The sequence below is a fragment of the Lathamus discolor genome, chromosome 1, assembly GCF_037157495.1.
Source record: "Lathamus discolor isolate bLatDis1 chromosome 1, bLatDis1.hap1, whole genome shotgun sequence".
Classification (NCBI taxonomy): domain Eukaryota; kingdom Metazoa; phylum Chordata; class Aves; order Psittaciformes; family Psittacidae; genus Lathamus; species Lathamus discolor.
In genome coordinates, this window is record NC_088884.1 from 104,514,626 (window position 1) to 104,529,380 (window position 14,755).

The window sequence follows — 14,755 nt, forward strand, 5'->3', positions numbered from 1 at the left end:
TTTTTTGTCCCAGGCAGAGTCTGTCTTCCAGGCTCTACCTGTCTTCTTACCTACTTCCCCAGCACCTCCTCCAATAACGGAAATGGAAACCTGGCTGCTAGTAAGGCTTAATACCATTCATCTCATTAATGCTTTTCCCAAGCATGGGGAAATTAAGTAGCAGCTTTCCTTGCACAATGGCTAAGATAGCAGTGAGGCTGCAAGCAGCACATTTTTCACCGTGTTTCATGAAACCTTGCACTAACCAAGGCAGCAATAGGTAAGATCCATTCACACTTGTTTGCAGCTTAACCACACAATTGTTGATTCTCCATTGCCAACTACATTATAAGGAAAAAGCAAGCAGTTAGAAGCCAGCTGATAGAGCGAGCACAGTCGGGCTTGACTCACACAACATATGAGAGCACACACACCCAGCCACTAGTAAATAGCAAGATAATTGAATTTTACAACCCCAAAATGCAAAGATCCAGCTGCAAGGATCACTAACAATTCCATAAGCAAACTATAAACCAAACTTCAACAGCGGAGATTTAGGTTAGAGAGATGGAAGAATTTCTTTATTGTGAGGATGGTGAGGCACTGAAATAGGTTGCCCAAGCAAGTGGGAAATGCTCCATCCCATCCCAAACCAATCTAGGATACTATGAAAAACTTATACCCGGGTTGTATGTTTCTTATATTTAAGCAGCCCACTTTTCCCTTTTGTATACACCCGTATTTTACACCAATATTGTGCTTGCAGGTGCCTGCAGTCAGAAACAGTGAGTGCCATCAACACGATGCCTTAGTTTTTTGCATGGGCACCTCTTCTCACTATGCTTCACTAAATGAGATGAAAACAAATGATGGCAAGTCAGCAGAGAAGTTCTAATGTAGGCTTCTGGACTAGCGACATATGGTTACAGATAGCCGTGAAAGGGGCTTTTCTGTATCCTCAGAGCATGTTTCTAAAGAGAATCACGCAGCACCTACACGTTGCAGGAAACTTCCTGTTAGTTGTAACAAATACCTACTTTGATACCCTTTGACAGTTCAGCTTGGTTACTCTCCACCTTGCGGCGCTTGCAGATCAAAGGATCCTTGTTGTCACTGTTGTTCTTGGCGGTGTTATCAAAGTCAGACAGCTCACTCTGGCTTCGGGGTCTCTTCTGGGCCACCTTTGTTGACTTTGGTGCAGGATGTAGAGGTGGCAGCGGTGGCAGTGGTGGAGGTAGAAAATTTTGCTTCCGGTATTCATATGATGTTCTTGAGTTTGATGCTCTGGAGATGGGAAGAGAATTCAGCAATTGGGAGGAATATGATGCATCAATAATGTAGTGATTTTTTACAAACTTGGTTGCATCATGTACCAATTATGCTTAAATTTCTCTGGAAGTGAAGATGACAGTAAGAATCCAACAAAGGCAAAATGAAATTTCATTGCGCATTAGATACCACATCTTCAGCTGCTAACAACAGACAAGCAAGTTGCTTTTCAAGTAGAATTAAGCCCCGGGACTTGTCCTTGCAATAAAAACTTCTAACCAGGATAGCAGGATATTGCAAAAAAGGCATCCCTCCAACGCAGCCCCTTTTTACTTAAAGACACAGACAGTCAGTTCTCTGGGAGAAATCACCCAACAGGGCAAATAAACTGCAGCACTGCCTCTCTTTCCCCATTACGGTAGAAGGGGTCTTCTGTAGTTACAGATCCTCACCCTGACACTTGATCCTGTCCATACGTGGACAGAATTAAACTGAGTTGTTCCTTTAAGACTTGCCTGCTCGACTAGACAACACTTACAAGACTGAGAGGGTTCAAGTCAGAGATTTCAAATGTTGCACTTTTTGAATGGCAGGGACTATCCCATTTAATAATATGGTGGCATATCAGATTTCTGAAGTTAGCAACACAAGGGAACTCCGGCAGATTTAAGCAACACCAAATAACTCTAAACCTTGTTTCACAACTGCTCATTTACCTCCCTTTTATTCAGCTTCTCAAAGTTTCCACAAAAATACTGAGCAGGGCATTCCAGCTCATGGACTGCAACATCAGAATGAGGAAATTAACCCAGTGAAAAGACTGAAGTGTAATGTTGCACATCTGGCTTCATTCTGCTGTGCGTGGGTCAGTCCTCTCCCCTGTTGCACAACCCACTTTTCCCAAGGCACAGTCCCTACTCACTGCACTCATGCTCCTTAGCTTCACTTCCTTGTTACAGCTTCAGAGAGGATTCTAGCACAGCAGCACCCTCTGACCTGAGCCAGTGCCCACTCCCCCCCAAGCTACATCTTCTCCTTTCACTCCAAAAGCCGGAGCATGAGGTTTGCCTTCACTGAGAAAAAGGGAGGAATGAACCCCCGAGTCAAAGCCCCTCCATTATTACACCACCTGAAATATCACCCAACTAAATGCTAGCCCAGTGTTTCAGGGCTTTAAGAGTACATCTCTATTTCCTCTGCAGAAAAGCAGCTTACTCCTATTTTCAGCCCACAAACCTCAACACTGTAGCAATCCAAGTCAATGCCTCAAATTCAAGCCACAAGCAAGAATTTAATGCAGTAGCCCATGACTGATGCACAAGCCTCCCATTTGAAGACATGCTCCTGGAAGCACCTGCTCTAGCAAGGATCTAGACAAAATGCGGGCAGTACAAATTAGGCATATTATATAGGGAAAATCTCAGTACATCCATTAGAAGCACTGAAAATGCTATGCTGGAATAAAGGACAAATTCCTGGCCATAAAGGCCACGTCAAATTCCAGACAGAGTCATGATTCACATTACCTTATAAGCAAATGTATAAGGACAGAAGATACAGTTCCTTTCTTAAGACAGACTCACGTCCGTGCATCTTTCTGCCATTCCACCACTGTATACTCACTTCAATTTCTTGGAGCCTTTCTTAGGTGAACAGTTCAGTGATTTGTTTTCTTTCTCTGATTTCACTTTCTTCCTACTCGTCTCTTCGTCCACTGCTTTCCTCTAACAGGAAGAAAGAAAACCAAATCACTCAGGTTTTTGAGGTTCATGTAAAGTATAAACCAGTACAGCTAAGTTTCATCTATTCTTGTTAAAAGTATTGAAAACCCAGACCACAGCAGATACAGATTTCAGGTTTACTGACCAGTATCCTAAAATGACATTTTATCTACTTCTGCATGGGTATTTTGTAGTGGCAGAGATGGAACTGCTCAACCTCTTGCTGCTAATCGTAATCAAAATTAAGGCACTTCCACTGCTCAAAATAAGCATTGCATCTGTTCTGGATGGGCTTTTCTTCTTCCACTTGGTATGAATTATACAGAAATGTATTCAGATTCCTCCTGATGTAGTCATGAACTGCCGACAATTGTGGGTTTTGATAAGTCTTATCAAAGGGAAGGGAAACACTGCATTCAGATGTGCAGGGCTTTTGGGGTTTAGTAACAAAACTATGATATAGATGAAATTTTAAGAGCCAGTTAAAACTGCTGCCACTGTCTTCCAACAGGAACCATTAAGGTAGAGAGGTAATAAATACTACTTTTCAATTGCACTCCCTAGATGGAAAAGTATAAGAGATCAAAAAATCATCAGCTCACATGAATGAAAAACTTCAGAATAATTTGCTACAAGCCAAGGAAATGTAAAAGAACCTGCACTTCTCAGTCAGTAATACCCATTGGCTGTCAATAGGCAAAAGCATGCTAGGACTTTGTGTCCCTCCCAAGAGTACATCCAGGTTTATGTCACTATGGCAGAGCTCAGTGGGCTGCGTGCAGCACCGAGTCTACCTTTGGCAGTGAGCTGAGGGCAAGGCTCCAGATCATGACCTTAAACTGTCTCTCAGGTTGAGCTCCACACTGCAGCAAAAGATGTCTGACAGCTGTACTGACCTAGCTGGCTGTGATGAGCCTCCAAGGACAGATGCATGCTGACATAATACAGACAGTGAGGCTCTGAGGGGGGGTTTCCTGAAGCCAGACACTCAGAGTGCAAGGCAAGACGTGTCTAAGATCAAACAGCTGCTCCCTTGGGTCTTCTGAGGCAGCAGGAGAAGTGACAGATTTACTGCCTGTTCACCTTTCTCCCATTGCTCTGCACGAGGGGCACTGCTGGGGTCTCTCAAATTTCTTCACTATTTCCCCACCCTCCTGAATTCTCCCCTACAGCTACGGGAAGGTCAGAAAATGACAAGACTAAACTAAACCCGCATGGGAACCAGGCTTATTCACCTACTACACGTGCTAAGCTACCCGCTTGGTACGGACCACCAAAAAGGTATACAGGCTCAGAAAGAGCCATAGTGGATACCCATCCACCACAAGGCTTGCAGCCAACCTTCTGTGTGCCTGGCTGGAAGTTTATTCACAGTCTCCTTTGGGAGATAGCTCTCGAAAAACCACTTGAGAGCAATTACTATCTTTGCTAAATAAAGGGCTGCCTTTAATTCAAAGGGAAGCGACTGTTAGAGCTGAAGGACTCTGCAAGGGTGTGTCCAGAAAGCCCCTTACAGGACATATGCGTCTTTTAAGCCTTAGCACTACTGCTAGAACCACAGCAGCTGCAGGGAAAGCCAAAGAAACCTTCTATGTATTTATCCAAGCACTGAGATCCAAAGCAGGGTTTAGGGATGGTTGTTACCGTCAGTGAACCTGGTTCGGTTAAAAGTCTGCATTTATGGAAAAGCAAAAGGCACGAAGCTACCATCACCCCTAAGGAACAACACAGTTCAAGCCTGCAGAATTCCTTTCTCTTTGTGTAAACAAGCAATCACAACTGTTTCATGGAAATAAACTACTCCACACAGGAAAAGGCTATGCTACTCAGACTGAGGTTACTTGGCTAATGGCAGCAGAAGGTGCATACACGGACAAAACTGAAAACCGCAAACTGGGATGGCTGGATTAGTTCTTCTGGGCACCCCTACAAACTGCAGACGAGGTGCTCTCCCACAACAGACATTAAATGGGTAGCACAAATGACTGCACACTCTAGCAGGCATTTGAGATGCAGTGCTGCTTTGAAACGGGTTGCAGGGAGAAGGGGTACCGCAGCCCTATAAAGCTCTGATGGAGAAACCCAAAAATGCTACCGGGGAGGCTTGCCAGACGCAGCCTGCTGCCAAAAGCTCCTCCAACACAGGAGAGCTGGGGTTTTGCTGTCTGCGAAAACTAGTCCTTCAGGAAAACACAGCAAAAAAGCATTTTAAAACACCAGAGCATTTGTTAGCTTACAGAGCGTTTCATTTGCTCAGCACGGGATCAGTGGCCAACAAGAAAGATCAGTGGACGCTTTTGATTCACATTCCCTTTAATAGTTTGTTAACACGTTCCCAGGAGAAGCATAATGATTCCACTCCCAACCTATAAAGCGGAAATGAACTCTCTGCGTGGGTGTTTCAAACGCCACCTTGGCCCTCATACAAACCAACCTCCACCACTCACCTTCTTTTCAAGCTCCCGCGGCTTGGCATTCTGGTGGCAAGAATTGCTCCTAATTCTCTGCTCCTTGCTCTTCTCACGTCTACTCGCAAGGGCTATTTCATGGAGACTCTCTGTAGGCACTACTGGTGTGTAAACCTTGGTTAGGCAGTTGTCAGCCTGCAGGCAAAAAGAGAAAGGAGAGCTGAAAGACTGAGGTCTTCATGAGCTATTTCCCTCCTAGCACAGCTTACCAGAACCCAGGGGAATTTCCTCTTTCAACAGTTTGAAAGAGCTTGAGAGACCACGAGACAGTGGGGATGCTCTAGTGTGTGCACATCAACATCTGCTTCAGAAACACAGACCCCATTTCTCCACAGGATCGGTCAGACGTGTTGCACAGCACTCCTGGATCACTGCTAGCCCTACCTGCCACTCACTAAGAGACCAGTCTACAGGAAAGCTTCGTCTTTGTTTGCCACTAACCAACCCTGCTGCAAACTGAGACAACATATCTAAAAAGCATCAATTGAAAAACCAGATTAGGTGCTGTCCTCGCAACACTTGTGCAAAATATTCTGCACGCAGCACTGCTTTCAAAGTGACAAGAAGCTGTGCCAGCTCTCACATGTCTCTGCAGTCTGACAGGTCGGCTGACAGGCTCCGGAGGTTTAACCATGAGAAAACCATTTACCAGAATTGTATAGCACATCAAGTCCAGCCTCTTCCGAGTCCTCTGCCTACACAGCCCAACACACACTTCCCTCCGCATCAAGCAAGGCACAAGCAATGAGCGAGGTCTGAAGGCCTCTGAAGTCAGTCAGATAAGAGAATGGGATTGCTACAAGCCCTGCCTAATCTAATAGCACTCTGACATATTACAAGAAAGCCAACTAACCCTAAAACAGACAACAGAAGCTGCAAATCGGACGCAATTCTCTGGGACCCATTCTGAAACTACCATGTGTGTGTCAGCATCACCCAAGTGTGTAGCTCATTGTCTGGACACCAGGGCACAGCTATGCTCTCACCCACATCAATTCTCCTCAGTCACAACTCTGCTTCCAAGAGGAACCACAGCTCTTCTCCAAAAAAGAGAGCCTCAAGTACATGAAAGGTTTACCAAGACTCCTGGGTCCCTTCCACTCTGATTTTCTTCTCTATCCACATTCAACTTGCTGTAGAACACGTGGATAAACAAAACATATCCTCAACTTTCTTTGAGTGAAGCTACCTCGAAAACTGGTTTAAAACCCAGTTTGTTTTCCCGTGGACTTAGGGGTTTTCATTACATTTTCCAAACACTACGTAACACTTATGTTTTGCCAGTGAAGTCGACAATTCCTCAAGGAGTGCTAGACAAACACTTCAGGGTTAAGCAGGTAAAACTCTAATTATGCTGTTACTAAGGGTTATTGAATTGATCAACTCTAGAAGGGAAGCAAAGGGCAGGAAAAGGCTGATGATGCAGCATAGATGTAACAGGGACACCTGAACCATGACAGTATTTCAGGTCTCCAGTCCTGGCTGCACTCAGACAGCAGGGAGGCTGAGGCAAGAGGCTGTATTAAGCAGCCTCTGCGTTTTATCTGCATTCACCTCAGGCGCTGATGCTCTCGAAGGTTCCTTGGCTTCACTGCCGCTTGTCTCTGAGTCTGAAGAGCTGTCTGAGTCACTGGAGCTGTCTGAGTCACTGGTGCTCCCTGAGTGACTGGAGCTCCCTGACTCCGAGCTGCTGGAAAGTGCTGATGCCACAGTCTTGGGCTGGGACTGTTGGGCACTGCAAGGCCACCATGAGAGAAAATTAGAAGGCAGCATAGGTGGAGTTTCTTATTATACTGAGATGGCAAGATTCAAAACTAAAACTGAACCCCCCTGTTTTGGTACTGAGAGGAGAAAGGATAAGGCCGAGGAATACAGTGCCATGCTCAAAAGATAAAGCACCGGAATAAAAAAACTCCAGAAGTAATAAAAGCTCCAACTCCATAACCAGGTCAGACAAATCTGTGAGCAGGACTGCTGCAGTCTGCAGCTGCATTTAGCCAACCAAAGATTAAGAAGGAACCAAAACTGGCAAGTGCTTTTCTGAAAGCCTCAACCCTCAAAAGAAAAGGGTGCCAGAAAGGCTAACAACACAGAAACATCCATTCCAGGATGTTCTTCCCGCAAAGTTTTGAATTCTTCTGTGTTACTTGGGCCAGGTGCTGGAACTGCTTCGTTAACAGACATGTCAAGCAGCAGCAGTAGCTTTTGCAATACTCTCCTCGCTTCAGAAGTGTTTTCCTCCAGCACTGGCAATGGGGGTGGATGGAACTGAGGCAGAGCTAGGACTTTGATGCAGTCCTTTGTTTTGAAATGGGCTTATGAATATATTTTTTTATCTTTGAAACTTGTTCCATACGCCAGAATCAACACATTTGTATGGATCGGAGGCAAGTTTCTTGAAAACCTTGAAAATTCTGTGCTTCTCCACTTCCTATAACACCGGCAAGCGGCCATTAAGTCTACCCTAAATATTGCTTCTGACTAACGATACATAGCAGGAACTACTTATAAGGAGCTGCCTTTTCAGGAGGAGCTGAAACAGCCTCTGTGAGTCTACCCAACACTTTTCCGTTCTTCACCTGCTTGGCTGTTTTGGGCATCTTTCTGAATGAAAACTGGACTCACACCTCACCCACCACTACAACTGAGAATCCCCTTAGCTCCAGTGTGATCTTCAGAAACTCTGGTGGAGGGGAAGAGAAGTCGGGGAAATATAATTCTGGTTGATAAGAAAAATCCAGCATGCCTGGATTATTCATTTCTCATTGGAGCTTTCTGTAAAACCCCACACAACTAACGCCAATTTTCAACAGCAGCTTCGGGCAGCTAGAAACCAAATCCTGTATCTACAGGAGAAACCAGGAACCGTTACCCATCCACCCCCTCTATTAAAAAGTAGTTTGTTTTTCCCTCCTTATTTAGTCTAGCTACTAGTTCGAGAACAAATCTGTACCTTGAAGGAGCAAGTGGATTGTCAGCAACCTGGTTTGTTCACAAAAAAGGAAGAGAATGAGAGTAAAGGTTAGCTTAAGGCGTTCGGAACAACGCAACAAGGCGTGATGATTTAAAGCGATGTCTGCGTGCCTGGTGTACAAAATATCTAAAACTGACTTGGTTGTCATCACTGTCTTCGCTATCACTGACTTCGCTATCACTGACTTGCAGGTCTTCCTGGAGCAGCGCTCTGAAAGACAACCAGAAGATAAGTATCAGCCAAGGCAGACGCACTTTCAAGCACCAGACGCTGAAAATGACTCGGTTTGTGCTTGCCAAAAGAATCCAACCTCCCACATTCTTTATGAACGTTTGGCATTCTCTATCTGCTAAACCCTGTCATTACCTGAATGAAAGATAAAATGATAACACACAATCTAGGAACATTTTATTGTACTTTTCAACTAATCTCGGGACATTTTGAAAAGGACGTCAGTATCATTGCCTGACATCCATCTACACACAACAAAGATGAAGTTCTGTGAGGGGAATGCTCCTCGCTTAAGTTTATCTAGCACACTAACACAGCAGCACAGGGTGCGAGAAGTCTCATCCTTGTACATGAAGAGACTGGCATGCTATTGGGCTGCGCTCAGTCCCCAAGGGACAGAAAGCATCATCTGTGCACCAGAAGCTGTGCACGCTCATGCTCTCTGCTCTCAGGGGCTGTAAATACTTCTTCTGTCACAAGGGCTCTCTTTTTGCTGCTCAAGTGTTCTACCGTACATACGTAAGTAAATGCCAAGGGCAAGCCTCCCTCCTATTTCTTCTCTACACAATGAATTTGATGCTCCTGCACATCTCAGCAATAACTGTAACATCAAGCAGTTCAGACACTCCAAGCAGCTTACAAGCGGGGAGCCACAAACTCTCTTTTACTATTGCTAGAGAGCAGGCTGCCTGCAAATGTTTCTAGAAGCACAATTGAGTCCTTTGCCTGCAGGTGCTAACTACTGCTTGCTGTTTCAGTGTATTACTGATGTCCTCAAAAGGCTGGAAGGGAAGGATTTGTGGGCAGGGACCCAGTGTTCTCCCCGGTGTTATCCTCCTCTGGAAATCACACAGGCATTCCAAAAGGAGCTGGAAAACAGACAGGCAAAACTCCTGCTATTCAAAAGTACAGTGATGCAAATCCTGAAACTAGCTGGAGACCAGCTCCTCAAGCCAGAGAATTACACAAGTGTCATTACAAAACGGGATGAAAGCTTCGGGACTGACACAGGGATTTTGATCAATCAGGTCAAAGCTGCGTTTATTTCAACCTCATTTCCAACTAAGGGCTTTCTCTGAGAAATTTCTCTCATGCACAAATAGAAAAAGTAAGCCTCCAAGCCCTCATGACAACATATTTTAGAGCAGGAAAACAAGTAAGAACGATTCCCAGTAAACCAAATCCACCTCGGAATCATAGAATAGTTAGGGTTGGAAAGGACCTTAAGATCATCTAGTTCCAACCCTCCAGCCACGGGCAGGGACACCTCCCACTAAACCATCTCACCCAAGGCTTAGTCCAACCTGGCCTTGAACACTGCCAGGGATGGAGCATTCACAACCTCCCTGGACAACCTATTCCAGAGCCTCACCACCCTAACAGGAAAGAACTTCCTGCAGGACATGTTCTTTTGCAGCTTAGATACACTCCATCAATCACCCTCCAAAGCTATAGAAAAGCTCTCTTAGTGAGAGAAGGACCGCTAAAATCAGCATCGCTTGCAAAACAACCCCAGTGAAAGCAAAGGCTGGTCCTTCCCTGCCAGCTGGGTTAAAGATGCATCACCACAAATGAGTGTGACATTTCCCCCTTTAAAAGAAGGGCTCTTCCATTCCAGCACTGCCAGCTGCTAACTTAGGGCTGTATACAAGAACGAAAGCCATCTGGGAAACCCTTGCGTGCTCTGTAAAGCTGAATGCTTAATTTGGGCACACAAATGCGCTGGGATTTTAGCTTCTAACTAAGCAGCACAGGCGCTGTTTGTTTTCAGCCAGCTCCACTTGGTAACGCAAGCTACTCCAGGCAGCTGAATTTTCAGTCACGTGTGCGTTAAACAGCAAAGAAAGCAAGCCCTGTTGTGCGAGTGAACACAAAAAACAAAAAAGAAGGGATGCATGGGTTCAAGGGAAAGGTGTAGAGGAAGTCCCTGGGGAAATCTTTCCTGACTCCATTTTGGACATTAGCCTAAGCCACCCTCTTCCTCCCGCTTCAACTGTCTTTGCCGACTGAGAAGCCCGCAAGGACACTGAGCAGAGAGGGGATGTTGGCGAAGGACAGAGGTATGTACCGTGCCAAAGTTACAATTCTGGTCCTCTGCGCTAAGAAAGGAGTATTTTCAGATTCTTGTCTACAATCAAAGTCCCTTCTGGCTCTGCTGCCTGGAAAACTGACTAAAGCTCAAAAGGGAGTTTTAAAGGCAGCTGGAAGAGCTGAAAAAGATTGTCTGGGGAGGAAGGCAAAGCCTGGAGCAGCTGCAACGACTATGCTTAATAGTGCAAAGAAAATTCCCAGAAGTCATTCAGGAGGAGCAGGCTGGGGTGGAAGAAGGAGCAGCAAAAGAAAGAACGGATTAAAGCAGCAGCTAACTACTCAGCAGGACACTATCCCACAGTACCAGCCAGGGGAGGCTCCTCTGCAGGATGTTGGAACAGCACAAAAGGCGTTGAATTTCACAGACCTTATGGAGCTTGAGTGCAAGACTCTACAGTCTCAACCAAGGTGGAGAGGTGCTCTTCCTCATTTGGGACTGGCCCAGTTTTGTTTGGGGTTTTAATTAAATTGTTCGTGATAAGGAAACCAAGCTCTGTAGCCTGTAGCTTGCAGCCTTCCACGGAACAACACAGTATGGAGTAATATGAGATCTTTACGTATCACATGAACTGATGGGCATTTAACGGTTCAGCAGTCATGTTGCACACTTAGGCCCCTTAGTCTTCCAGACATGGAAAGATTTCTGTCTGTTACTCGGGGCTCAGAACCTATCAGTGCTGCCATCTGGGCAGCCCCCACAAAACTACTTTCAAGCCGTTTCTCTAATTAACCTAATTAACAGGTAACCACTGTCAGCTACAAGGCCAGTACCAAGTTACTTATTCGCCAACTTCAAATTTCCTATTGGAGCAATTAATTCATTAGTCAGCACTCCTTCCCAGCCTTGTCAAACCTTTGTAGCCATTATGCATAAACATCTTACACTGAGAGTCAAATTTTCAGAAGCCTTCTTCTGACAGAATACATGATAGGAGAAAGAAGAACTATATAAAGAGAAGCAGAAACATACACATTCTGTTAAAAAAAGCTACGGAAAAAAGCTGTAGCTCAAGTAGCAAGCAGTAAGTGACAAGATGTTAAGTAGCTGCAGGTTAACAGAGCAAACAAGACCCCTTTCAGTCTGGTACTTTAATAGCTGGGGGGTTTGTTTCGTTTTTAACACAGTCATTACAACCATGACACAGCGCAGTGGCGGACTTGGCAGTGTCTGGTTAACGGCTGGACTTGATCTTAAAGGTCTCTTCCAACCAAAAGAATTCTACGATTCTATCATGAAACAGTAATGTTTCTGTTGGTGAAAAATTCCCTGCACTGAAATTTCCTTGGAAAAAATCAGACCGATAAAACCGTACTCTTCAGAATCATCAAGTAAACCAGATTTTAACAAGTTTCACGTTCTTTTAAGCAACTGCACAGTAGAGATGGTAACTGAGTCTGGTTACTTACGATGTTGTTGTCTGAGAACGAGGCAATGTATCTGAAGGTCCAGCATACTGTCCTGTAAAGCAAAAAAAGAATCGGTTGGGTTTATTTGAATCACCTGTAGCGTATTTTACCCTATGGTCTCTGAGCATCAGATTAGAAAGTCACTTCCTTCTAGGACGTAACTGATTGCCATTGAGATTATTTATCACTCCAAATGGGGCTTCCTAATGAAATCCTGTTTGTTCTCTGCTGAACTGCTGCCTTAATTTCTAGGAAAGGAATGTCTATAGTCTCTTCAGCAATTTCTAAATTCATCAACGTTTAACAAAGCACAGGAAATCATGTCCCTTAATCAATGTAAACGTTTGATGTTCTCAATGTATGACACACAAAACTATCTGTCAATATACATATAACAGTGCGCCTGCTTTTGGATTTCTACTTACTCTGATTCTGTGCTACACATCCAACATGCTGCGACTCCTAGAGAGAAAGCAGAAAGTGCAAATTGAGACTCAAATACATCATCACTCAATAGCACTGTATCAGTGATCTGAGTTCCTTGTGTTTGTTACTGTAACCGATACTTTGAGCAACTTGTCAAAGAATAACTTTGAAGCGTCCAGCAGTCTAAGCTGTCCTGACACAGCTTAGCATGGACAGAAATGGTATGTGCTACGGCTGCTAGCCCAATACTAAAAAAAGAAATTAAAAGAGCTGCCAAACACTTCCATTGAACATAGCGAATGTTTCTGTTAACCAAAACATGCTTTGGTTGTTAACAAAATGAGATGCTTCAAATACTTCTGAAAAGCAGTCACATTTGAAGCCCACGATTATGTAAGTCATTGAAACATCATTTATTCATCCCCCGTCAAACATCTTACAAGTCTAAAAATACAAAGCTTGCTCAAAATATAAGACTAAAGATAATTATGTTACCATATAGCACACTCCAAAAAAGTTATTCAGAAGCAAAATCTGATCACTCAAGTAAAATGATGCATTGCAAGTAACCGTTACACAATTCAAAATCCATTCTGACTTCTAAAGATAATTCTCTCCTAAAAGCCCTTACCTATGAAAGGAGGACAAAATCAGATGAAAATATGTGCAAAAGCTGGAAAGCTCTCTTCTAATTTATCAAAAGCCTCGGCAAAAAGAAGGTGTTTACCTTTGTTGGTAATGGAAATTTGGAAGGCTCTGCAGTAGTAGGAATATCTGTCAGAAGAGGTGGCCATGGTTGGATCATTTCCTGGAAAGCGAATGACAGAAGTGGGTTACAGTATTTTTGCTGATACAGGCAGCTGAAATTTTACCTTTAAGAGCTTTATATTCATGTACAAAAACAAAGCTGACCCCCTTGTAAACCTAAGAGGCAATACCACAGCAAGAAGCCCTCTTTGAGCTCAGCAAGCCAGACCATCATGAGGACTTGCTCCTTTTCTCCAAGCGTACTTGCATTGCCCAATTAGCAGCAATCTCACTGAAGCTTGTAGAGAGTTAAAATACTTCCTATGTTTGCAGGATTAGGCTATCACAATTAATAAAGGGAAAAGTACATAAAACCTGTATATGAGTAGCTCTGGACTGTTTCAAAGTTCAGGAGCTTCTTATTATGGGAAGTTCCTATATCCCCTTACAGCAAAAACACTCTGAAAGGCTTTTCAAAACTCAAGGGGGTCAGCCAGGGAGCTCTGACTGCCAGCCATTCCTCATGCTATTCTACCTGAAACACTGGCTTCTGCTCTGACTGACCAAGATGCCGTTGTTGCAGAGCTCCAAGACATGGTTTCAAACCAAAGATAGAGACTGCCTGATAGGATGTGTCTTTAGGAGCCTTTCTGCACTGTTGCCCTGCCCTAACTCTCACCCAGCTACCAGCTTGTTGGGCTAAGCCATGGTCCAGGTGAGAGCAGAGCACATAGACCACAGCCATGAGGTAGGGATCAACCTCCAACCTGCCTCTTCTGGCACCACAGCTGGACACAGATGACTGGGCTACAGCTTTGGCTTGCACTGCAACACGTGAACAGCCTAGCACAGACAATGATCTTTCTCTTGAACATATGCTAAAACACCTTAATGGGGGTTAATCTAGACAAAGCCTTTGGGGAAGCTGGGCTCAGAAATTCAGAAACATTTGGTTGAAATCACACAAGACAGACTTTTCTTGTCTCCCTATGAAGTTTCAATCATGAAGAGTGTAATACTCCCAGAAATAAATGAATTCATATGGCCTGCCACCCTCACTGCCTTTCCTGGAACACTTATTTTCACTCTGTGCTCAGCTAAAGGGTCACAGGTACTCAGACCCAGCTGAGTACTGGGAGCCCGTGCACTGCCCACAAAGCCATCTCTGACACAGGTTGAAGAGACAGGTTTGCGTTAGAGCTGGCTTAGCTTTGCGCAGATGTACTATAATTACAGTGACGGAGAAGCATAGCCCAGCAGCAGCGCCATGCACACAGTAATATTCCTCCTCCCCCCCCCCCCCCTTTAATGTGTACAAAATACAAATATGTAGATCTATTATTTAAGAGCACCTACCTTCAAAATTTCATTAACGGCTTGGGCATCACAGCGGAAGATTCGCTACAAGGAAATAGAAAGAAGGAAGCAGCATGAGCTTGTTT

At 44.4% G+C, this 14,755-nt stretch overlaps 1 protein-coding gene across 1 annotated transcript in view; it reads right to left on the reverse strand.

Moving 5' to 3' along the window:
• The window catches only part of LOC136006318 (AF4/FMR2 family member 1-like), a 107,184-nt gene that overhangs the window by 39,905 nt on the left and 52,524 nt on the right, over positions 1-14,755 (reverse strand). The window contains 2 exon segments of the mRNA XM_065664359.1: positions 1,017-1,248; positions 2,872-2,970. Of these exon segments, the coding sequence (XP_065520431.1) occupies positions 1,017-1,248; positions 2,872-2,970 (331 nt within the window).